The sequence below is a fragment of the Manis javanica genome, chromosome X (assembly GCF_040802235.1).
Source record: "Manis javanica isolate MJ-LG chromosome X, MJ_LKY, whole genome shotgun sequence".
Classification (NCBI taxonomy): domain Eukaryota; kingdom Metazoa; phylum Chordata; class Mammalia; order Pholidota; family Manidae; genus Manis; species Manis javanica.
This window is the reverse complement of record NC_133174.1, coordinates 58,228,115-58,252,517: the sequence shown is the minus strand read 5'-3', so window position 1 is coordinate 58,252,517 and position 24,403 is coordinate 58,228,115. Positions and strand designations below refer to the sequence as shown.

The 24,403-nt window shown below is 37.7% G+C and overlaps 1 protein-coding gene across 1 annotated transcript in view; it reads left to right on the top strand.

The window, feature by feature from the left end:
• The window catches only part of TEX11 (testis expressed 11), a 391,628-nt gene that overhangs the window by 250,532 nt on the left and 116,693 nt on the right, over nucleotides 1–24,403 (top strand). Inside the window, exons 18-19 of the mRNA XM_073227602.1 lie at nucleotides 10,872–10,996; nucleotides 21,605–21,690. Of these exons, the coding sequence (XP_073083703.1) occupies nucleotides 10,872–10,996; nucleotides 21,605–21,690 (211 nt within the window). The remainder of the gene's footprint in view (nucleotides 1–10,871; nucleotides 10,997–21,604; nucleotides 21,691–24,403) is intronic.

Genomic DNA, 24,403 nt, shown 5'->3' with positions numbered 1-24,403 from the left:
TTCTGCATATGTCTATGAATTTTAGAATAAGTTTTTTAATTTCTACAAAACTGAATATATTGATTGGAATTATGTTGAATCTATAGATCAGTTTGGAAAAAAACTGTCATCTTCCGATCCTTGAAAAAGTTATATAACTCCATTTATTTAGGTCTTTAATTTCTCTCAGCGATCTTTTCTAAAATCTTTCATTTTGCAGATCTTGTGCATCTGTTGTCAGATTTGTCCCTAAGTATACCATATTTTATGCTATTTTAAATGGCATTAAAAAAAACCACTTTCCAATAGCTCATTCCTAGTATGTATGGATGATTTTTTTTTTTTTCTGCTTTAGGATTCTGAGCTTGTTGGTAAAGCCTCTCTTCTTCTTTTTTTTTTTTTTTGAGAGGGCATCTCTCATATTTATTGATCAAATGGCTGTTAACAAAAATAAAATTCTGCATAGGGGACTCAATGCTCAATGCACAATCATTAATCCACCCCAAGCCTAATTTTCATCACTCTCCAATCTTCTGAAGCATAACGACCAAGTTCTTACATGGTGAACAAATTCTTACATAGTGAATAAGTTCTTACATGGTGAACAGTACAAGGGCAGTCATCACAGAAACTTTCGGTTCTGATCACGCATTATGAACTATAAACAATCAGTTCAAATATGAATATTCATTTGATTTTTATACTTGATTTATATGTGGATACCACATTTCTCTCTTTATTATTATTATTTTTAATAAGATGCTGAAGTGGTAGGTAGATGCAAGATAAAGGTAGAAAATATAATTTAGTGTTGTAAGAGAGCAAATGTAGATGATCAGGTGTGTGCCTGTAGACTATGTGTTAATCCAAGCTAGACAAGGGCAATAAAACATCCAAGGATACAGAAGATTTCTCTCAAAACAGGGGGGGTGGTGAGGTTCTGAGCCTCACCTCTGTTGATCCCCAATTTCTCACCTGATGGCCCCCCTGCGACTGTGCCTGTCTTAGGTTGTTCCTCCCTCTGAGGAATCTTACCTGTCTCTGGCTAACCAGTCATCTTCCGGGGCCATACAGGGAAATGTAAAGTTGGTAAGTGAGAGAGAGGCCATATTGTTTGCAAAGGTTAGCTTTTTACTTCTTTGCAGACTTATGCCCTGTGGCTTCTATGCCCAGCATTTGTCTTGAGGTATCTTTACCACTTGGAGGAATTATGATACTCGGTAAATTCGATATGAGGCACGAATTCTATTTAAGGGCTGTAGTTAGGAAGGAAGAAGAAGAGCTATAGAAGTAGCAGGTGGAAGAAAACATGGGAAGACTGATTATTTCTTTGTCATATATTCTTGTAGAGTAACTTCAGCATGTATAGGTTTTAAACTACTAATTAAATTGCGCACACACATTAACAATAATAGGAGTACAGTTACATAACCAAAGCAGACCTATAATTACCAGCCATCTCCAGTGAAACCAAGAAAACCAGTTAGGCACCTTAGGCATTTGTGAAAACTTATCTATGATATGGTGGATATTGTCCAATTGAATTTGAACAGTCTGAGAGAAATCAGACAAATTAAAACAACACATTCCTGGGGACTGTTCACATCCCATATGTTCTTTTAACAGTAGATAGTCTGTAGTTGTAAGATTTTGGAGCACTACAACTTGCACTTCTCCTTATTCTTGGTTGAGTTCCAACAGTATAGATCCAGTCAAATTTGTTGTTTTACTGTATGCCCAGGCCAGCTTAGATATCTCCTTCTTCATTCCCATGGCAAATCCAGGAACCGGTGGGATGAGTGCATCTACAACTGTAACGGCGCCTGGGTCTTTGTTGAGGTTTTTTGATGATCATCTTCTGGTATGAGTCTTCCCGAGAGTGCTGATGTTGGAAGTTCTTCTTCATATCGTATCTTAGTTCATTTTCTGGGTAGCCAAATTAGGCTTTGATCCTCTGTATAAACACAAACAGACCCTTTGCCTACACCTTCATATGCCCTTTATACCATTGTGTAGAACTCATTGGAGGTCAGAAAAATGTACCTCCATAGCCGATCATCTGACACCCTTTAAGTGATCAAAATTAAGGATATTTAAAGCATGCATTAATCATTGATTTACAGTTAGATTTATCCTCTCAGGGAGAGCCCCCTTTTCTTTCCTTCTTTTTTTTTTTTGTTATCATTAATCTACACTAACATGACGAATATTATGTTTACTAGGCTCTCCCCTATACCAGGTCCACCCTATAAACCCCTTTAGAGTCACTGTCCATAAGCATAGCAAAATGGTGTAGAATCACTACTTGTCTTCTCTGTTCTACAGCCCTCCCCTTTCTCCCAACCCCCCATGCATGCTAATCTTAATACACCCCTTCTTCTTCCCCCCTTATCCCTCCCTGCCCACCCATCCTCCCCAGTCCCTTTCCCTTTGGTACCTGTTAGTCCATTCTTGGGTTCTGTGATTCTGCTGCTGTTTTGTTCCTTCAGTTTTTCCTTTGTTCTTATACTCCTCAGATGAGTGAAATCATTTGGTATTTCTCTTTCTCCGCTTGGCTTATTTCACTGAGCATAATACCCTCCAGCTCCATCCATGTTGCTGCAAATGGTAAGATTTGCCCTCTCCTTATGGCTAAGTAGTATTCCATTGTGTATACGTACCACATCTTCTTTATCCATTCATCTATTGATGGACATTTAGGTTGCTTCCAATTCTTGGCTATTGTAAATAGTGCTGCAATAAACATACGGGTGCATCTGTCTTTTTCAAACTTGATTGCTGCGTTCTTAGGGTAAATTCCTAGGTGTGGAATTCCTTGGTCAAATGGTAAGTCTGTTTTGAGCATTTTGATGAACCTCCATACTGCTTTCCACAATGGTTGAACTAATTTACATTCCCACCAGCAGTGTAGGAGAGTTCCCCTTTCTCCATAGCCTCGCCAACATTCGTTGTTGTTTGTCTTTTGGATTGCAGCCATCCTTACTGGTGTGAGGTGATACCTCATTGTAGTTTTAATTTGCATTTCTCTGATAATTAGCGATGTGGAGCATCTTTTCATGTGTCTGTTGGCCATCTGTATTTCTTTTTTGGACAACTGTCTGTTCAGTTCCTCTGCCCATTTTTTAATTGGGTTATTTGTTGTTTGTTTGTTGAGGCCTGTGAGCTCTTTATATATTCTGGATGTCAAGCCTTTATCGGATCTGTCATTTTCAAATATATTCTCCCATACTGTAGGGTTCCTTTTTGTTCTATTGATGGTGTATTTTGCTGTACAGAAGCTTTTCAGCTTATTATAGTCTCACTTGTTCATTTTTGCTGTTGTTTTTCTTGCCCAGAGAGATATGTTCAAGAACAGGTCACTCATGTTTATGTCTAAGAGGTTTTTGCCTATGTTTTCTTCCACGAGTTTAATGGTTTCATGACTTACATTCAGGTCTTTGATCTATTTTGAGTTTACTTTTGTGTATGGGGATAGACAATGGTCCAGTTTCATTCTCCTACATGTAGCTGTCCAGTTTTGCCAGCACCATCTGTTGAAGAGACTGTCATTTCACCATTGTATGTCCATGGCTTCTTTATCAAATATTAATTGACCATATATGTCTGGGTTAATGTCTGTAGTCTGTTCCACTGGTCTGTGGCTCTGTTCTTGTGCCAGTACCAAATTGTCTTGATTACTATGGCTTTATAGTAGAGCTTGAAGTTGGGGAGTGAGATTCCCCCCTACTTTATTCTTCTTTCTCAGGATTGCTTTGGTTATTCGGGGTCTTTGGTGTTTCCATATGAATTTTTGAATTAGTTGTTCCAGCTCATTGAAGAATGTTGCTGGTAATCTGATAGGGATTGCATGAAATCTGTATATTGCTTTGGGCTGGATGGCCATTTTGACGGTATTAATTCTTCCTAGCCACGAGCATGGGATGAGTTTCCATTTGTTAGTGTCCCCTTTAATTTCTCTTAAGAGTGCCTTGTAGTTTTCAGAGTATAAGTCTTTCACTTCTTTGGTTAGGTTTATTCCTAGGTATTTTATTTTTTTTGATGCAATTGTGAATGGAGTTGTTTTCCTGATTTCTCTTTCTGTTGGTTCATTGTTAGTGTATTGGAAAGCCACAGATTTCTGTGTGTTAATTTTGTATCCTGCAACTTTGCTGTATTCTGATATCAGTTATAGTAGTTTTGGGGTGGAGTCTTTAGGGTTTTTTATGTACAATATCATGTCATCTGCAAATAGTGACAGTTTAATTTCTTCTTTACCAATCTGGATTCCTTGTATTTTTTTGTTTTGTCTGATTGCTGTGGCTAGGACCTCCAGTACTATGTTAAATAACAGTGGGGAGAGTGGGCATCCCTGTGTGGTTCCCGATCTCAGAGGAAAAGATTTCAACTTCTCGCTGTTCAGTATAATGTTGGCTGTGGGTTTATCATATATGGCCTTTATTATGTTGAGGTACTTGCCCTCTATTCCCATTTTGCTGAGAGTTTTTATCATGAGTGGATGTTGAATTTTGTCAAATGCTTTTTCTGCATCTATGAAGATGATCATGTGGTTTTTGTCTTTCTTTTTGTTGATGTGGTGGATGATGTTGATGGATTTTCGAATGTTGTGCCATCCTTGCATCCCTGGGATGAATCCCACTTGGTCATGGTGTACAGTCTTTTTGATGTATTTTTGAATTCGGTTCGCTAATATTTTGTTGAGTATTTTTGCATCTACGTTCATCAGGGACATTGGTCTGTAGTTTTCTTTTTTGGTGTGGTCTTTGCCTTGTTTTGGTATTAGGGTGATGTTGGCTTCATAGAATGAGTTTGGGAGTATGCCCTCCTCTTCTATTTTTTGGAAAACATTAAGGAGAATGGGTATTATTTCTTCTCTGTATGTCTGATAAAATTCCAAGGTGAATCCATCTTGCCCGGGGTTTTGTTCTTGGTAGTTTTTTTTATTACCTCTTCAATTTCGTTGCTGGTAATTGGTCTGTTTAGATTTTCTGTTTCTTTCTGAGTCAGTCTTGGAGGTTTGTATTTTTCTAGGAAGTTGTCCATTTCTCCTACGTTTCCCAGCTTGTTAGCATGTACGTTTTCATAGTACTCTCTAATAATTTTTTGTATTTCTGTGGGGTCCATCGTGATTTTTCCTTTCTCGTTTATAATTCTGTTCATTTGTGTTGACTCTCTTTTCCTCTTTATAAGTCTGGCTAGAGGCTTATCTATTTTGTTTATTTTCTCAAAGAACCAGCTCTTGCTTTCATTGATTTTTGCTATTGTTTTATTCTTCTCAATTTTATTTATTTCTTCTCTGATCTTTATTATGTCCCTCCTTCTGCTGACCTTAGGCCTCATTTGTTCTTTTTCCAATTTTGATAATTGTGACATTAGACCATTCATTTGTGATTGTTCTTTCTTCTTTAACTATGCCTGGATTGCTATATACCTTCCTCTTAAGACTGCTTTTGCTGTATCCCACAGTAGTTGGGGCTTTGTGTTGTTGTTGTCGTTTGTTTCCATATATTCCTGGATCTCCATTTTGATTTGGTCATTGATCCATTGATTATTTAGGAGCGTGTTGTTAAGCCTCCATGTGTTTGTGAGCCTTTTTGCTTTCTTTGTACAGTTTATTTCTAGTTTTATGCCTTTGTGGTCTGAAAAGTTGGTTGGTAGGATTTCAATCTTTTGGAATTTACTGAGGCTCTTTTTGTGGCCTAGTGTGTTGACTATTCTGGAGAATGTTCCATGTGCACTTGAGAAGAATGTGTATCCTGTTGCTTTAGGATGTAGAGTTCTGTAGATGTCTATTAGGTCCATCTGTTCTAGTGTGTTGTTCAGTGCCTCTGTGTCCTTACTTATTTTCTGTCTGGTGGATCTGTCCTTTGGAGTGAGAGGTGTGTTGAAGTCTCCCAGAATGAATGCATTGCATTCCATTTCCTCCTTTAGTTCTGTTAGTATTTGTTTCAGATATGTTGGTGCTCCTGTATTTTGTGCATATATATTTATAATGGTCCTATCCTCTTGTTGGACTGAGCCCTTTATCATTATGTAATGTCCTTCTTTATCTTTTGTTACTTTCTTTATTTTGAAGTCTGTTTTTTCTGATACTAGAATTGCAACACCTGCTTTTTTCTCTCTGTTGTTTGCATGAAATATCTTTTTCCATCCCTTGTCTTTAAGTCTGTGCATGTCTCTGGGTTTGAGGTGAGTCTCTTGTAAGCAGCATATGGATGGATCTTGCTTGTTTATCCATTCTATTACTGTGTGTCTTTTGATTGGTGCATTCAGTCCATTTATATTTAGGGTGATTATTGAAAGGTAGTACTTATTGCCACTGCAGGCTTTAAGTTTGTGGTTACCAAAGGTTCAGGGTTAGCTTCTTTAGTATCTTACTGTCTAATTTAACTCGCTTTTTGGGCTATTATAAGCACGTTATGATGATTCTTTATTTCTCTCCCTTCTTATTCCTCCTCTTCCCTTCTTCATATGTTGGGTGTTTTGTTCTATGCTCTTCTTAGGAGTACTCCCATCTAGAGCAGTTCCTGTAGGATGCCCTGTAGAGGTGGTTTGTGGGAGGCAAATTCCCTCAACGTTTGCTTGTCTGGGAAGTGTTTAATCCCTCCTTCATATTTGAATGATAATCGTGCTGGATACAGTAGTCTTGGTTCGAGGCCCTTCTGTTTCATTGCATTAAGTATATCATGCCATTGTCTTCTGGCCTGTAGGGTTTCTGTTGAGAAGTCTGATGATATCCTGATGGGTTTTCCTTTGTAGGTAACCTTTTTTTTCTCTCTGGCTGTCTTCAATACTTTGTCCTTGATCTTTGCCATTTTAATTATTATGTGTCTTTGTGTTGCCCTCCTTGGATTCCTTGTCATGGGAGTTCTGTGTACCTCTCCGGTCTGAGAGGCCATTTCTTCCCCTTGTTTGGGGACGTTTTCAGCAATTATTTCTTCAAAGACACTTTCTATCCCTTTTTCTCTCTCTTCTTCTTCTGGTACCCCTATAATGCGGATATTGTTCCGTTTTGATTGTTCACTCAGCTCTCTTAGAATTCTTTCATTCCTGGAGATCCTTTTATCTCTCTGCATCAGCTTCTCTGCATTCCTGTTCTCTGTTTTCTAGTCCATTAATGGTCTCTTGCATCTCATCCATTCTGTTTTGGAGTTCTTCCAGAGCTTGTTTTATTTCTGTATTTTCCTTCCTTAGTTCTTGCATATTTCTGAGCATTTCTGTCAGGATGGTTATGACTTTTGTTTTGAATTCTTTTTCAGGAAGACTGGTTAAGTCTATCTCCCCAGGTTCCTTCTCAGGGGAAGATGTAGCAGATGCCGAAGCTGTCTGGGTTAGTCTTGTCTGGATCATATTTTTTTGCCTTTTCATGTTGATAGGTGATATTGACTGTCAGCTGGGGGGGCCAAACTTTCCACTTGCTACTGGCCTTTCTTTACTGTGACAACTGCGACCCTTAGTGGCTTGTGTTAGGTAATTGCGTGTAGACTGGATCTTTGTGTGTTTCCCGGCCAGTATGGAGGAAGCTCCCTTTCTGAGGGCGTGGCCAGCCTTAGGCTGCTTCTCTGCTTTTGCCTCGTCTTGGTGGGGTAATGGATGGGGGGCTGTTTGGCTGTTTACCTCCGTGAGGGGTCTTGAAGTTGTTGCCCAGGGGGCTAGTGCCCCCGATTTTCCCTGCAATTTCCAGCCACTGGACTGTGACCCGTGTTGTTTCCATCCAGCTGTTGCATCCCTGTCCCTTTAAGACTTTCAAAAAGCACTCTCTTTTCTTTGTCACAGGGGCGTCAGCTTTGGGACCTGCTCACCGGTCCTGCTGCCCTTTTCCCCTAGTATCCAGGACCCCACGCATGCACTGTGTCTGCGCTCTTGTGCGGATGGCTGGGGCTTGGTGTTCAGCATTTCTGGGCTCCCTCTCCCTCCCCGCTCCGACTCCTCTTCTCCCGCTGGGAACTGGGGGGAGGTGTGCTCGGGTCCCACTGGGCTGGGGCTTGTATCTTACCCCTTTCACCAGGCACTGGGCTCTCGCACGTGTGGATGTACTCTGGCTGTTGTCCTGTGTTTTCTGGTCTCTCTTTTAGGTTTAGTTGTATTTGTTGTCTTTTCAAAAATATATATGTTTTCTGGAGGAGATTCCCACTGTCCTACTCTCGCTGCCATGTTGGCTACGCCCCTGGATGATTTTTGTATATTGATCTTGTATCCAATAAACTGTTGTTTTCTTGTAAATTCCATCAGATTTTCTACATAGGTGATCCTGTTGTTTGCAAATAAAGACAGTTTTACTTCTTCCTGTTCAGTCTTGGCACAGTTTATTTTTAATTACTTTGCCTTATTGTATTTGTTTGAATTTCCAGTACAATATTGAGTAAAATTGTTGGGAGCAGAAATAGTTCGTTTTTTTCCTGATCTTAGAGGGAAAACATCCAGTGTTCAATTATTAAGTATGATGTTAACTGTAGGTTTTCATAGATACCTTTTATCAGGTTGAGGAAGTTCCCCTCTATTTCCAGTTTCCTGGTAGTTTTTAATCAGTCATGTGTGTTGAATTTGGTCATATGGTTTTTATGCACCAATTAAATTATCAATTTTTTTAGTTTGTTATTAAGATGGTAACATTGATTTTCAACTGTTAAAACAACAATGCAGTCCTGGGATAAGCTCTGCTTGGTCATGATGTATTCTCCTTTTTATAATAATGTTAGGTTTGATTTGGTAACAGTTCATTTAAGAATATTTGTACCTGTGTCCATGCATGATATTGGCCTGTAGTTTTCTTTTCTTGTAATACTTTTGATTTTGCTATCAGGGTAATGCTGACTTCATAGGAAGAGTTGAGAAATACACCCTCCTTTTCAGTTTTCTAGGAGAGTTTGTTTTGCCCAGTTATATTATTTTTTCCCTAAGTATTTTGTAGAGTTCACCAGTCAAGCCATCTGGGGCTAAAGTTTTATTTATGGGAAGGCTTCTAAATTATAAACTCAATTTCTTTCATAGACATAAGGCTTTTGAGATAATCTATTATTTCATGTTTGGGCTTTGTTAGTTTGTGTCTTTCAAGAAGTTTATGTTTCTTCTTAAGTTGTTGAAATTATTGGTCCAAAGTCATTCATTATAACATCTGTATTACCCTTTTAACATCTGTAAAATCTATAGCAACAACACCTTTCTTATTCCTGATATTTGTAGTTTGTGTCATCTCTCTTTTTCTCCTTGTCAGAGTGTCTAGAAGCTTATCAATTTTATTGATCTCCAAGAACCAGCTTTTGGTCTCAATTTTTATCTATTTTTCTGTTTTCTATTTCATTTGTTTATGTTCTAATCTTTACCATTTCCATTCTCCTGCTTACTTTGATTTCATTTGCTCTATTTCCAGTTTCCAAAGGTGAAAACTGAGGTCATTGATTTAGGACTTTTATTCTGGTCTAATATAAACAGTTAAATGGTACCTTAGTGACAATACACAAATTTTGATATGTTGTATTTTCATTTTAATTCAGTTCAAAATACTTTCCAATATGACTTTTGATTTCTTTTTAAACCCATGGATTATTAAGAAGTATCTTATTTATTTTCCAAATATTTGCAGATTTCCAGAGAACTTCCTTTTATTAATTTTCAGTTTAATTCCATTGTAGTTAAAGATCATACCTTTGTATGACTTGAATCCTTTTAAATATGTTAAGGCTTATTATATGGCCCAAACTATTGTCTTTATTGGTAAATGTTCCATGTATACTTGAGAAGAATGTATACTTTTCTGGTGTTGGGTCACATGTTCTATAAATTTCAGTCAGGTCAGGTTGATCAGTAGTATTAAGTCTACTATATCCTTGCTGATTTTCTACTTGCTCTATAAATTACTGAGAAGATATTGAAATCTTTGACCATACCTGTGGATCTGTTCATTTGTCCTTGCAGGTCTATCAGTTTTTGCTTCTTATATTTTGAAATTTTGTTATTAGGTACAAAAATATTAGGATATTATGTCCTCATAATGAACTGATTCTTTAATCATCATGAAATATCCTATCACTGGAAATAGTCTTTACTTTGAAATCTATTTTGTCTGATATTAATATAGCCTTTCCAGCTTTCTTTTGATGTATCTTTGCCATACTATATATTATCTTACCCTTTTTCTCTTAATCAATTTTGTCTTTATATTTAAAGCATGTTTCTTGTAGGTACTATGTAGTTGGAGGTTGCTCTCTTTAATCCAGTCTATCTCTGCTTTTTAGTTAGATCATCTAGACCACTTATATTTAATGTAATTATTAATATGGTTAGGTTTAAATTTACTATCTTGTTATTTGTCTTCTATTTGTCCAGTCTATTCTTTGTTGCCATTTTTCTTATTTCTGCTTTCTTTTGCATTAATTGAATATTTGCATATTATATTTATCTCATTTTCTGGCTTACTAGCTATAACTGTTTTGTTATTTTAATTGTTACTTAAGATCTATAGTATACTTATTTAATTTATTATTGTCTATCTTTAAGACAAGTGGAATGTAATACCACCATTCTTTTTTTACTTCATTCTGTAATATAATCCATTTTATGGATGTTTGAAAATGTATTTAGCCCATCCACTATTGATGGAATTTAGGTTTGTTCCATGTTTTCCTTCTATAAAAATTGCTGGATAAGCATTTCATATGTCTTTGCTCACTTTTACAAATATATGCACAGGATAAATTCACAGAGGTGAATTGCTCAATTGGGTATTTCTGTGCCATTCAAGTCCTCCCTGGCAGTTTAGATATTTAGATGTGTTTATGAACTCATATTTTAAATATATTAGTGCTTTTAAAATGAGTTCCCTTGTGGTATAATGAACCATGCTGTTATCTTTGATAAAAGTATCTAATTTTTGAAATTGTTTCCTTGTTTTTCAGCTTTGCAGGCAATTACTGCTTTCGAGGATTTCTTAACAGCTAAAGAACCAGGAAAGAAGGGCCTATTTGTAGAAAGAGATTCACCTGTCATGCTCCTCGGTTTAGCTGCCCAGTTTGCTCTAGAGGTAATTCCTATATTATCTATGAGATTTTTTACCTCTTTCCCATTGTGAGGGACAATTAATGGAATCATTCGCAGTTAGGCACAGGTGTGTCCTTCCTTTACTTTTCATTTTGCCTCATATTTTCACACCTATTTCAGTTGCAGAATTGCTTCATTCTTTTCATTTCTTTATAATGTATGATATAATAAATTAAACAAAATAAGTTAACAGATTTGTGCTTAAAACTAAGAGAAAGTAAACATAGCAATACATTAATTTTTAAAAGAAACTCCAGATTCAAAATGCTATAGCATGTAAACAAGTAGTTATCTATTTGGAAACTTACTGTTCTCATCAATTTGGAAAAAAAAGTTTAAATCTCTCTGGACATTTTTAGTTTATAAGCATTAAACAGCTTTAGTTAAAAGTAATAAATTCTTGCACCCATGTTTTTCACTTGGGAAATTCTGGTCTTACTGTTCTCATCAATTTGGAAAAAAAAGTTTAAATCTCTCTGGACATTTTTAGTTTATAAGCATTAAACAGCTTTAGTTAAAAGTAATAAATTCTTGCACCCATGTTTTTCACTTGGGAAATTCTGGTCTTAGCACTATATAGCACTATAAAAAGCATTGTAGCAACTGTGGAGCTCATGTACTGGGTATTAGATTGGGTTTAAGTACTGGCTCTGCCACTTAAGTGCTTAATTTCCTTGAATCTTAATTTCAACATTTGCAAAATACTACTACCAAGATTGTGATAATTAACTGAGAAAATCACTGAAAATGCGATTTGTGATCTATGAAGATTGATCTACAAGTATAGTATTTCTGTTCTTATTAATGTATATATAATCTGGCCACAGCCATCTCTTCTACTTTATCTCATATTACTCCCCTATATCATCATCATAGTAATATAAGCCACCATTATATTACTAGAATGATGGAGACATAAGCCCTCCATCACTGCAGAAAAACATAGTGTCTCTCGAACAGTCACATTCCTTTTTCCATATCTTGTTTATACCATCCCATCCCTTAAAGAATGTCCTTACTTATTTAAATGCTACCCTTTTCAAAGCCTAGCCTAAGGTTTCTTTCCACTATAGAGACTTCCCAAATCACTTCCAGTCCTCAGTGCTCTCTTCCTACTCTGAATTTCACTAATTTTTAACATATATGCTAGTTTTTGGTCTTTATTGTATATACTGCCTTATATTGCTATATATGGCTTGTCTGCCCAAATTGACTTATGAGAACCTTGAAGACCATATTTCTAGCAATTAGTCCAACATCTTGCCCAAAGTAGTTGCTAAATACACTTTGAATGACACATATTTTGATGTTAATGAGTAGGGTAATGGAACTCATGGAGGAGTTCCTGAAACATATTTGGCAGATGCAGACACAGGATGTGTTTGTACAGGATAGTGAGGAGGAAGAAATGAGAAAATTTCAGTAGTGGGGAACCCAAAGGCAACTATATTTTTAAAGGAAGGTTTATAAGTTTATATGTCATATAGAAAGCACAATAAAGCCAGTGGAAGAACTATGGAATTGTATTTCTGAAAAGAAAATGGTTTAAATAGAGAAAGAATCAGAAGAAGAAGACCTAAAGTAGTTTAAAGTAGAAGATGGAAGGAAGGATAGATGAGCCAAACCAAGGAAACTGAAGATGCACCTACAAAACAACAAGTGTAGAATCCAGTTCTCAATCACTGCAGTTGTTGTACAAAAAGCATTTCAAGTGCTAGTGAGAATATAATTCATTTGGCAAATACTTACTGAGCACTTACTATGTGCCAGGCACTGTTCTAGGCTTTGGGGATGAGTAAAGAAAACAGTGATAGATATTCTTAGATCTTATCTTCAAGCAGGAAAAGAGAAGATAATAAACAGTAAGCATAATAAATAAACAAACTATATAATATGATAGAAGTTGATAGGTGATATAGAAAAAAATGCAGCATAAAAAGGATCAAGGAGAGGAGTGTGCTGGGATTATTTTAAGTAGTGTGGTGAGGATAAAATAATACAGTTATTTTATTTTATTTTTTAAATATATTGTTGGTATACACTCTTATGAAGGTTTCACATGAAAAACAATGTGGTTACTACATTTACCCATATTATCAAGTCCCCAACCATACCCCAATCCATTCACTGTCTATCAGTGTAGTAATATGCCACAGATTCACTATTTGCCTTCTCTGTGCTACACTGTTCTCCGTGTGTTCCCCCACACCATGTGTACTAAACATAATACCCCTCAATCCCCTTCTCCCTCCCTCCCCACCTGCCCTCCTACAACCCTCCCCTTCGGTAACCACTAAGCGCCTTGGAGTCTCTGAGTCTGCTGCTATTTGTTCCTTCCGTTTTGCTTCATTGCAATACTCCAGAAATGAGTAAAATCATTTGGCACTTGTCTTTCTCCGCCTAGCTTATTTCACTGAGCATAATGTGCTCTAGCTCCATCCATTTTGTTGCAAATGGTAGGATTCGTTTCTTTCTTATGGCTGAATAGTATTCCATTGTGTATATGTACCACATCTTATTTATCCATTCATCTACTGATGGACACTTAGGTTGCTTCCATTTCTTGGCTATTGTAAATAGTGCTGTGATAAACATAGGGGTGTATATGTCTTTCTGAATCTGAGAACTTGTATTCTTTGGGTAAATTCCAAGGAGTAGGATTCCGGGGTCAAATGGTATTTCTATTTTTAGTTTTTTGAGGAATCTCCATATTGCTTTCCACAATGGTTGAACTAGTTTACATCCCACTAGCAGTGGAGGAGCGTTCCCCTTTCTCCACATCCTCACCAACATTTGTTGTTCTTAGTATTTTTGATTCCAGCCATCCTAACTGTTGTGAAGTGATACCTCATTTTGGTTTTAATTTGCATTTCCCTGATGATTAGTGATGTGGAGCATCTTTTCATGTGTCTGTTGGTCATCTGAATTTCTTCTTTGGAGAACTATCTCTTCATATCCTCTGCACATTTTTTAATTGGGTTATTTGCTTTTTGGGTGATGAGGGATGTGAGTTCTTTATATATTTTGGAAGTTAACCCCTTGTAGGATATGTCATTTACAAATATATTCTCCCATGCTGTAGGATGCGTTTTTGTTCTGTTGATGGTGTCCTTTGCCATACAGAAACTTTTAAGTTTGATGTAGTCCCATGAGCTCATTTTTGCTTTTGTTTCCCTTGCTCAAGAAAATACGTTCAGGAAGATGATGCCCATGCTTATATTCAGGAGATATTTGCCTATGTTGTGTTCTAGGAGTTCTATGGTTTCATGACTTACATTCAGGTCTTTGATCCATTTTGAGTTTACTTTTATGTATGGGGTCAATGATCCAGTTTCATTTTCTTGCATGTAGCTGTCCAGTTTTGCCAACAACAGCTGTTGAAGAGATGGTCATTTCACCATTGTATGTCCATGGCTCCTTTATCATATATTAATTGACCATATATGTTTGGGTTTATATCAGGGCTCTCTAGTCTGTTGCATTTGTCTACTGTTCTGTTCTTGTGCCAGTACCAAATTGTCTTGATTACTGTGGCTTTGTAGTAGAGCTTGACATTGGGGACCATAATCCCCCCCCTCTTTATTCTTCCTTCTCAGTATTGCTTTGGCTATTGAGGTTCTTTTCAGGTTCCATATGAATTTTAGAATGATTTTCTCTAGTTTGTTGAAGAATGCTGTTGGTATTTTGATAGGAATTGCATTGAATGTGTAGATTGCTTTTGGCAGGATGGCCATTTTACCAACATTAATTATTCCTATCCATGAGCATGGGATGTGTTTCCATTTATTGGTATCTTCTTTAATTTCTCTCTTGAGTGAAATTAAAAGTGCATTTGCTTAGGTATTTTATTCTTTTTGATGCAACTGTGAATAGAATTGTTTTCCTGATTTCTCTCTCTGCTAGTTCATCATTAGTGTATAGGAATACCACAGATTTCTGTGTATAATATTGCATCCTGCAACTTTGCTGAATCCAGATATTAGATCTAGTAGTTTTGGAGTGGATTCTTATGGTCTTTTATGTACAATGTCATGTCTTCTGTAAACAGGGACAGTTTAACTTCTTCCTTACCAATCTGGATGCCTTTTATTTCTTTGTGTTTTCTGATTGCCATGGCTAGAACGTCCAGTAGTATCTTGAATAGAAGGGGGGAGAGTGGGCATCCATCTTGTTCCCAATCTTAAAGGAAAAGCTTTCAGCTTCTCGCTGTTAAGTATAATATTGGCTGTGGGTTTGTCATATATGGCCTCTATTATGTTGAGGTACTTGCCCTCTGTACCCATTTTGTTGAGAGTTTTTATCATGAATAGATGTTGCATTTTGTTGAATGCTTTTTCAGCATCTGTGGAGGTGATCATGTGGTTTTTGTCCTTTTTATTGATGTGGTGGATAATGTTGATGGATATTCGAATGTTGTACCATCCTTGCATCCCCAGAACAAATCCTACTTGATCATGATGGATGATCTTTTTGATGTATTTATGAATTCTGTTTGCAAATATTTTGTTGAGTATTTTTGCATCTATGTTCATCAGGGATATTGGTTTGTAATTTTATTTTTTGTGGTATCTTTGCCTGGTTTTGGTATTATAGTGATGCTGGCCTCATAGAATGAGTTTGGAAGTTTTCCCTCTTCTTCTGTGCTTTGGGAAAAGTTTTAGGAGGATGGGTATTATGTCTTCACTAAATGTTTGATAAAATTCAGTGGTGAAACCATCTGGACCAGAAATTTTGCTCTTAAGTAGTTTTTTGATTATGTTCAATTTCATTGCTAGTAATTAGTCTCCTCATATTTTCTGATTCTTCCTTGGTCAGCCTTGGAAGCTTGTATTTTTCTAGAAAGTTATCTATTTCCTCTAGGTTATCCAGTTTGTTAGCATACAATTTTTCATAGTACTCTCTAATAATTCTTTTTATTTCTGTGGTGTCTGTAGTGAATTTACCTTTCTCATTTCTGATTCTGTTTATGTGTGTAGACTCTCTTTTTTTTTCTTGAAAATTCTGCCTAAGGGTTTATCTATTTTGTCTATTTTCTCAAAGAACCACCTCTTGCTTTCATTGATTCTGTTGTTTTTTTCTTCTCAATTTTATTTATATCTTCTCTGATCTATATTGTGTCCCTCCTGACTTTGGGCATCATTTGTTCTTCTTTTTCTAGTTTCATTAATTGTTAGACTGCTCATATGGGATTTTTCTTCATTCCTGAGGTAGGCCTGTATTGCAATATACTTTCCTCTCAGCATGGGCTTTGCTGCATCCCACAGATTTTTGTGGTGTTGAATTATTGTTGTGATTTGTCTCCATATATTGCTTGATCTCTGTTTTTATTTGGTCATTGATCCACTGGTTATTTAGGAGCATGTTCTGAAGCCACCATGTTTGTGAGATTTTTCATTCTCTTTGCATAATTTATTTCTGGTTTCATGCCTTTGTGGTCCGAGAAACTCGTTGGTACAATTCCAATCTTTTTAAATTTACTGAGGCTCTTTTTGTGGCTTAGTATATGATCTATTCTTGAAAATATTCCATGTGCACTTGAGAAGAATGTGTATTCTGCTGCTTTGGGGTGTAGTGTTCTGTATATATCTGTTAGGTCCATCTCTTCTACTGTGTTGTTCAGTGCCTCTGTGTCCTCACTTATTTTCTGTCTGGTTGATATGTCCTTCAGAGTGAGTGGAGTTTTGATGTCTCTTAGAATGTATGCATTGCTTTCTATTTCCCCTTTAAATTCTGTTAGTATTTCTTTCACATATATATGTGTTCCTGTGTTGGGCCCATAGATATTTATAACAGTTATATCTTCTTGTTGGATTGACCTTTTTATCATTATGCAGTGTCCTTCTTTGTCTCTTGTGACTTTATTTGTTTTGAAGTCCATTTTGTATGATACAAGTACTGCAACTCCTGCTTTTTTCTCCCCATTAGTTGCATGAAATATCTTTTTCCATTCCTTCACTTTCAGTCTGTGTATGTCTTTGGGTTTAAAGTGTATCTCTTGAATGCAGCATATAGATGTGTCTTGTTTTTTTATCCATTCAGTGACTCTGCGTCGTTTGAGTGGAGCATTAAGTCCATTTACGTATAGGGTGATTATCGATAGGTATGTGCTTATTGCCATAGCAGGCTTTAGATTCGTGCCTACCAAAGATTCAAGGGTAACTTCCTTACTATTTAAGAGTCTAACTTAACTCACTTAATATGCAGTTACAAACACAATGTAAAATTTCTTTTTTTATCCACCTTTTTCTTCCTCCTCCATTCTTTATATATTAGGTATCATATTCTGTACTCTTTGTCTATGCATTGATTGACTTTAGGGATAGTTAATTTAATTTTGCATTTGCTTAGTAATTAGCTGTTCTGCTTTCTTTTCTGTGTTTTTATTACCTCTGGTGACAGCTATTAAACCTTTGGAATAGTTCCATCTATAGCATTCCCTCCAAAATACACTGTACAGATGGCTTGTGGTAGGTAAATTGTCTCAGCTTTTGCTTATCTGGGAATTGTTTAGTCCCTCCTTCCAATTTAAATGATAATGTTTCCAGATAAACTAATCTTTGTTTGAGGCCCTTCTGATCCATTGCATTAAGTATATTATGCCACTCCCTTCTGGCCCATAAAGTTTCTGCTGAGAAGTCTGATGTTAGGCAGATGGGCTTTCCTTTGTGTGTGGTCTTATTTCTCTCTCTGGCTGCTTTTAGTAGTCAGTCCTTATCCTTGGTCTTTGCCATTTTAATTACTATATGTCTTGGTGTTGTCTTCCTTCGGTCCCTTGTGTTAGGAGATCTGTGGATCTCCATGGCCTGAGAGACTATCTCCTTCCCCAGATTGTGGAAGTTTTCCGCAATTACCTCTTCAAAGACACTTTCTATCCCTTTTTATCTCTTTTCTTCTACTGGTATGCCTATAATGCAAATGTTCCATTTGGATTGGTCACACAATTTTCTCAATATTCTTTCATTCTTAGCAATCGTTTTCTCTCTCTGTGCCTCAGCTTCTTTGTATTCCTCTTCTCTAATTGCTATTTAATTTATCTTCTCCTCCACTGTAAGTAATCTGCTTTTAATACCCTTGTTTTTGTTCTTCAACGATTGGATCTCCAACTGGAATTTATTCCTGAGTTCTTGAATGTTTCCATACCTCCATGACCATGTTAATGATTTTTATTTTGAACTCCCCTTCAGGAAGATTCATGAGGTTGATGTCATCTTTCTCAGGAGTTGTATTAATAATTTTACTCTGAACCAGGTTCCTTTGGCATTTCATATCTGTCTATGGTCCCCTCTAGGGTCCAGAAGCCCTACTTTCTGGAGCTGCTCAGCTCCTGAAGTAATGTTCGGGATTGCAGGGGAGCGGTATTGGTGCCTGGGGGAGGGAAGAGTTGTTTCCTGCTTCCTTGCTGTTATTCCTGTCTCCACTGCCAGAAGCAGTGGCCTGAGCACACAGATATAAGCCTCTGTGCTTTGTGTTTTTAGTTGCTGTAGAGAGGTCTTCCCTCTATCTGGCCTGATGCCAGGGTAGGATTTGCCGGTTTGAGAGCCAGGTGGGGCTGGCCAGGAGTTAGGCACAGTAGGCTGCTTATCACAGAGGGGGTCCTTGGAGCTGTGTAGCCAGCTAGGGAGCTGGAGCACCTGAAAATCGTGAAAGCTCCCAACCTGCTGGGCAGAGTGCATCTGGACAATTTTGTCTAACTGTCCTTTCACCTGTGCAGTAAGCTCTGTGCAATCCTTGCCCCTTTAGCCAGCCATCTTGCTGTTAGGACGTCTCTAAGACTGCCCTCCTTTCTTATGTCCCAGAGAAGCCAGATATGGATCCCTGCTTTCCACAATCGGCTGGAATCTCAGTCTCTCCAGGAATTCTGCCTGTCTTAGCTTTCCAATCCCCTAATCACAACAGTATCATGAAAGCACCATCAAATGTAGGTTCGTCCTCCCAGAGCAGATCTTTGTAGTGAAGTATTCAGCAGTCCCAGGCCTCCATTCCCTCCCTGGTCTGTTTCTCTTCCTCCTGCCAGTGAGCTGGGATTGGGGAAGGGCTTGGGTCCCACGGGGCCACAGCTTTGGTATGTTTCCCTGTTCCATGAGGTCTGCTCTTTTCTCCAGGTGTATGCAGTCTGGTGCAGTCCTCTTTCCTGTTGTTCTTTCAGGATTAGTTGTATTAATTATATTTTCATATTATATGTGGTTTTAGGATGAAGCCTCTGTCTTACCCCTCATGCTGCCATCTTTAATCCTCCCCTAGAGTTATTATATTAAATAGGGTGGTGAGGATAGGTCTTATTGAGAAGATAACATTTGTGCAAAAACTTGAAATTGGTGGCAGAGTTAGCCCTGTAGATGTTTAAGTGGGCACTGAAGCAGAAGAATATTCCAGGCAGAAGTAACAGCCTGTACAGAGGCCTTAAGGTAGGTATCAGGAACAGCAAGGGAGCCAACATGGCTAGAGAAAAGTGAATAAAGGGTGAGATTAGTGAGATAAAGCCAAAAGATCATGGAGACTCTGGATTATGTAGATCCTTACAGGCCAGTGGAAAGACTTTGACTTACTCTGAGTGTAGTAGGAACAAGAAGTTTGTTTGAGATGGACCAGTGAAAATTTTTCTGTGCTGACAGGAGTGACCCAGTAAGAGCAAAAAGTTAATGGTGTGAAAGGAAAAGGAGACTTGTTAGAGCAATGTCCTGAAACAGGCAAGAGGTGATGGACACAAGTGTGTAAATTTAGGGATTGACTTTGGGAAGGAACATGGATAGTTCATCAATGATAGCAGTTGAGAATGCAGAGCATGTGGTGTGGTGGTTCCTGGTGTATGAGTAGATGTGGTAGTGGAAATATGCAGAAGTTCTCTTACTGCCCATTCTATTTTCTCAGTGAAGTAGGAAACAAGCTCATCACCTGAGAGTGGGAATGGGGAGGTGGTGTTGGGGAATTGAGAAGAGAGAATAAGGTGTAAACTAATCATCCTGAAAAGCATGAAAGTGAATGACAAGGGTAGTGTGATACACTTGCCCGACAGTATTAAGACCCGTTTGATGAAGTTTTAAAATTACAGAAAGAGTTGGATGGGTTTTTTGTATCTAGCCACTTTCAACAACATGGATGCAGGCACAAAAGTCAGGAGAAAGTTGGATTTAGCCATGCTTGTGGTTTTGCAAGATAAAGACAATGAAACAAAAGAAGGGCAGGAAAACCAAGGAACAAGTTATAATTTTAATCCCTGTGGAATTTAATGTGCGAGAGAAAAAGGAGAAATGCTGTACATTAGATCCCTAGAACTTATTCATCTTATAACTGGAAGCATGTGCCCTTCAATCAACTGTGTACAAAGGAGAACATCAATGGGATGAGGGACAGTGAAAAATTAGTACCATCAGTGGATTAGAGGTCTTAGTTCAATTGAGGGATTGCTGCAGTAATAGAGGAAGTGAGTTAGAAATAGGTGGGAGATGGTGGTCAGAAAGGAGGATACACGAAACAGAGCCAGGTAGAAGACTAGAGTGAAGGAGTGAGACACCTGAGGAAACACTCACTTTTATGGTCATGCAGCTGCAGAGTTGGTCCTTGCGTGACCTCGAGAGTGAGTACCTCCTTAAATTTTGCACGCTAGGACTTTGCTTGCATCACTTGACTCACCTCTTCCCATCTCTGACTGAGGGAGTGTATGGAAGGGATGCAATCATTAGTAATGACAGGGTCCAATGAATAACTGTGCTAGTGAATGGCTAAGGTAATTGGTAGAGTGGAATTCAAGGAAATAAGAGAAAAGGTTATTCAGAGGATCATCTATCTATGTATTGAAGATGCCAAAAATTGAGACAGAAGTAGTCTTTGGAGAAATTAACTGGCAAGCAGTAAGTAAGTCATCAAGAAATGAGAAGAAATGGCTCCACTCTCAGATCACTGCTACAATGAGGGATAGTGAGTGGTATAGTCTGATGATAGGAAATTCAAAGCTGGGAATTTTAGTGAGGAAGAAGGGAGAATAATTTTAAAATACAATGAACAACAAAAGAGAGATGAGAGAAAAGCAGCCACCACTTGAGGGGGCTTCATTGGAAGAAGTACCCTTGGTGAATCCTGGATTTCACTTAGAGAAAGAATTTGGAAGGAACTTTCAGGGAAGAAGTTGCTCATAGAGGAGATTTTTCTGGTAATGGACTGAATATCAGACAGCATAGTGGAAGTGTTGGAGGAGTTGGGGAGAAATGAAAAGACAAAAGAAGGAATTGACAGAAGAATGTGGATTAGGGTGCTGGAAATGAGAGATGACCTGAGTCTGGGGTCTTTTGTTTACTACTAATAAACAGCGATAGAGCATAATAAGATTAGTTCTAATGGATTCAAGGTAGTGCTGACAAGGCTAGGAGTGTTAGTGGATAGGAAGAAGGGCGTTTCTGGGGCCAATATGAATGTGTTCTGTTTTTGCCAATTAGTTGTTTCTTGATTCTGCCACCTTGCAGTAGCTCTTTTGAGAATACAAAATGAGCCAGTTCAGAATTTTTTCTTGTCCTTAATGGACAGGAATACAGATAACATTTTGTGTTCCTAAGTATCCCTTTGAGATATAACAACATATTATATTTATCTCTTTTAGAATGAACAAAAAACTGTGGCAGAAAAAGCTTTGGAATGTTTTGCTCAATACTCAGAAGATGCACAAGCAACTCTTGCAGCTTTAAAGTAAGTATCCACGTTCTGTGGATGTGAAAGGATTTCCTCTGTTCATCTTAATCTTGGTCTGTAAATTTTGCAAAACTAGGGTTGATGGGATGAGGCTGAGTCAATAACAGTTCTGAAATTTTTTCCAGTTTCATTGAAATATAACCAACAAATGGCATCGTGTAAGGTGAAGGTGTATAACCTGATCTTTTTTTTACTGGATTTATATTTTTTATATTGAAGTATCATTGATATACAATATTTTTTTTTACCATTTTTAGATTTTTTTATTCAGGTATTATTGATATACACTACTTATGAAGGTTTCACATGAAAAAACAATGTGGTTACTACATTTACCCTTATTATCAAGTCCCCACCCATACCCCATTGCAGTCACTGTCCATCAGTGTAGTAAGATGCCACAGAGTCACTACTTGTCTTCTCTATGCTACACTGTTTTCCCCATGACCTGTCACACCATGTGTACTAATCATGATACCCATCAATCCCCTTCTCCCTCCCTTCCCACCTGCCCTCCCACACCCCTACCCTTTGGTAACCACTAGCCCTTCTTGGAGACTGTGAGTCTGCTGCTATTTTGTTCCTTCAGTTTTGCTTCGTTGTTATACTCCACAAATGAGGGTAATCATTTGGCACTTGTCTTTTTCTGCCTGGCTTATTTCACTGAGCATAATATCCTCCAGCTCCATCCATTTTGTTGCAAATGGTAGGATTCATTTCTTTCTTATGGCTGAATAGCATTCAGTTGTGTATATGTACCACATATTCTTTCTCCACTCATCTACTGATGGACACTTAGGTTGCTTCCATATGTTGGCTATTGTAAAGTGTTGCGATAAACATAGGGGTGCATGTGTCTTTTTGAGTCTGAGAACTTACATTCTTCGGGTAAATTCCTAGGAGTGGGATTCCCGGGTCAAATGGTATTTCTTTTTTTAGTTTTTTGAGGAACCTCCATATTACTTTCCACAATGATTTAACTAGTTTACATTCCCACCAGCAGTGTAGGAGGGTTCCCCTTTCTCCGCATCCTCACCAGCATTTGTTATTCTTCATCTTTTCGATGCTGGCCATCCTAACTGGTGTGAGGTGATACCTCATTCTGGTTTTAATTTGCATTTCTGTGATGATTAGTGATGTGGAGCATCTTTTCATGTGTCTGTTGGCCATCTGAATTTCTTCTTTGGACAATGTTCTCTTTAAATTCTCTGCCCATTTTTTAGTCGGTTTATTTGCTTTGTGGGTGTTGAGTTGTGTGAGTTCTTTATATATTTTGGATGTTAACCCCTTGTAGGATATGTCATTTACAAATATATTCTCCCATACTATAGGATGCCTTTTTGTTCTGTTGATGGTGTCCTTTGCCGTACAGAAGCTTTTTAGTTTTATGTAGTCCCACGTGTTCATTCTTGCTTTTGTTTCTCTTGCTCAAGGAGTCCGTTTGGAAGAAGTTGCTCATCTTTATATTCAGGAGATGGAGATTTTTGGCTATGTTGTCTTCTAAGAGTTTTATGGTTTCATGACTTACATTCAGGTCTTCAATACATTTTGAGTTTACTTTTTGTGTATGGAGTTAGACAATAATCCAGTTTCATTCTCTTACATGCAGCTGTCCAGTTTTGCCAACACCTGTTGTTGAAGAGGCTGTCATTTCCCCATTGTGTGTCCGTAGCTCCTTTGTCGTATATTAATTGACCATATATGGTTGGATTTATATCTAGGCTCTCTAGTCTGTTCCATTGATCTACTGTTCTGTTCTTGTACCAGTACCAAATTGTCTTGATTACTGTGGCTTTGTAGTAGAGCTTGAAGTCAGGGAGCATAATCCCCCCAGCTTTATTCTTCCTTCTCAGGATTGGTTTGGCTGTTCGGGGTCTTTTCTGGTTCCATATGAATTTTAGAATGATTTGCTCTAGTTCATTGAAGAATGTGGCTGGTATTTTGATAAGAATTGCATTGAATCTGTAGATTGCTTTGGGCAGAATGGCCATTTTGACAATGTGAATTCTTCTTATCCATGAGCATGGGATGTTTTTCCATTTATTGGTATCTTCTTTAATTTCTCTCATGAGTGTCTTGTAGTTTTCAGAGTGTAGATCTCCCACTTCCTAGGTTAGGTTTATTCCTAGGTATTTCATTATTTTTGATGCAATTTGAATGGAATTGTTTTTATGATTTCTCCATCTGCTAGTTCATCATTAGTCTATAGGAATGCCACAGATTTCTGTGTATTAATTTTGTATCCTACAACTAATTCAGATATTAGACCTAGTAGTTTTGGAATGGATTCTTTAGGATTTTGTATGTACAATATCTTGTCATCTGCAAACAGTGACAGTTTAAATTCTTCCTTACCAGTCCGGATGCCCTTTATTTCTTTATGTTGTCTTATTGCTGCAGTGAGGACCTCCAGAATGATGTTGAATCATAGTGAATAGAGTGGGCATCCTTGTCCTGTTCTCAGTCTTATAGGAAAGGCTTTCAGCTTCTCGCTGGTTAATATGATGTTGGCTGTCAGTTTGTCATATCTGGCCTTTACTATGTGGAGGTACTTGCCCTCTATACCCATTTTCTTGAGAGTTTATATCATGAATGGATATTGAATTTTGTCAGATGCTTTTTCAGCATCTATGGAGATGATCATATGGTTTTTGTCCTTTTTGTTGATGTGGTGGATGATGGTGGATTTTCAAATATTGTACCATTCTTG